The 1257-nt window shown below is 57.5% G+C and overlaps 1 protein-coding gene across 1 annotated transcript in view; it reads right to left on the bottom strand.

Annotated features, from left to right (window-relative positions):
- SH3GLB2 (SH3-domain GRB2-like endophilin B2) overlaps positions 1-1257 on the bottom strand; it is a 16910-nt gene continuing 15653 nt past the window's right edge. The window contains exons 7-8 of the mRNA XM_010145689.1: positions 639-903; positions 1-377 (exon numbers count right to left, since the gene is read on the bottom strand). Of these exons, the coding sequence (XP_010143991.1) occupies positions 270-377; positions 639-903 (373 nt within the window). The 3' untranslated portion in view covers positions 1-269. The remainder of the gene's footprint in view (positions 378-638; positions 904-1257) is intronic.

Raw genomic sequence — 1257 nt, 5'->3', positions numbered from 1 at the left:
GGGTAGGGTAGAAAAAAGCAACTCAAGGGCTCTTGCGCCATCAAGACTAACCTCAAAGCAGACTGCACTGGTTAACGAGTTCAGTCTTGGTGCCACCAGCCCCTTCCCAAAACCTCACTGTAACAGCTTTACCACTTCCCACAATTCCCACATGAGCAATGGAGTGTCAGCCCTGAAGAGAGCAATGGTCCCGGATGAAGAGGTCCGCGTTAGAAGTGCCAGGAGATGAGGGGTGCATTCTGCTTGTACATTCTTCTTCCTGCAGATATTTAACTTAGCAGTTCCAAGTAAGTGACAGGAACTTTCCCCTTCTGGTTGCCTCTTTCCCCTATGAGCCAGTCTGGGTCCATGCCGGGCAGGCTGTACACAGTGATGATCTGGGGAGAGAGCACAGCGTTAGGCAGGACCCTGTGCCGCGGACAGAGCCTAGAGGGTCAGTCAGGTGGGCACTGAGAGAACAAATCCTGACGTTGCTTTAGCAGCTCATTGCTCTGTGCCCTTCCCTGGAGCTACCCACAGCTCTAGCAGAAGAGCTACAGGGGGTTTGGGGGCACGAAAAGTGACCCAAGTCCTTGCTGAGCCTGCGCCGGGCTGTTGGGCAGTAACACTGAAATTCAACACAGAGGAGAGAGACCAACCTCATCCGCAAGAAGCGCCAGCTCGGTGCTGTCCGCTGCTTCGTAATCATAGAGGACTCTGGCCTTCCGCGTCCCACTGGCAGGAGGCTTGACTTCGTTTGGGTTCAGGACGCTCTCTGCCACCGTGTTAGGCACCCCCCCAATCGTGGGCACGACTGGGATGGTAGGCACGGCAGGGAGCGTGGCAGCAGCACCAGCTGGAGGAGAGGTGGCAGCTGGGGGAGGAGATGTGGATTCTGCGTTGCCTATGAATGTGCCTGAAAATCTGACGTGGGAGAAAAAAGAGCAGAGTTCGGGAAGGCTGTGGTGGGAGGAGCCAGGAAAGGGCTCTTCCTTCCAGCAGTTACACTGCAGAGATGATGCTGACAGCTGCTCCGAACCCACCCTGCCCTTGGATGGGGAAAGACACTCAGATCCCGGGTGCCGAGACTGTGCCGCAGGGACGCTGTGCCTGCCCAGTGAGATTCCGCGTCCCGTCACAGGACTGGCACTCGACTCGCAGAGCACGAGACAGGAGCGTGGCGCCAGGGAGGGCTCTGGCGGGTGCCACTCCTGGCTCTGCAGCTGGTTTACTGGGTCCGTGGTGCTGTGCCCTTGCCCTGTTCTCACACGGTCTGTG

Source organism: Buceros rhinoceros, unplaced genomic scaffold (assembly GCF_000710305.1).
Source record: "Buceros rhinoceros silvestris isolate BGI_N320 unplaced genomic scaffold, ASM71030v1 scaffold7631, whole genome shotgun sequence".
NCBI lineage: Eukaryota > Metazoa > Chordata > Aves > Bucerotiformes > Bucerotidae > Buceros > Buceros rhinoceros.
Note: the sequence above shows the minus strand (reverse complement) of the source record. Positions and strands in the feature narration are given on the sequence as shown.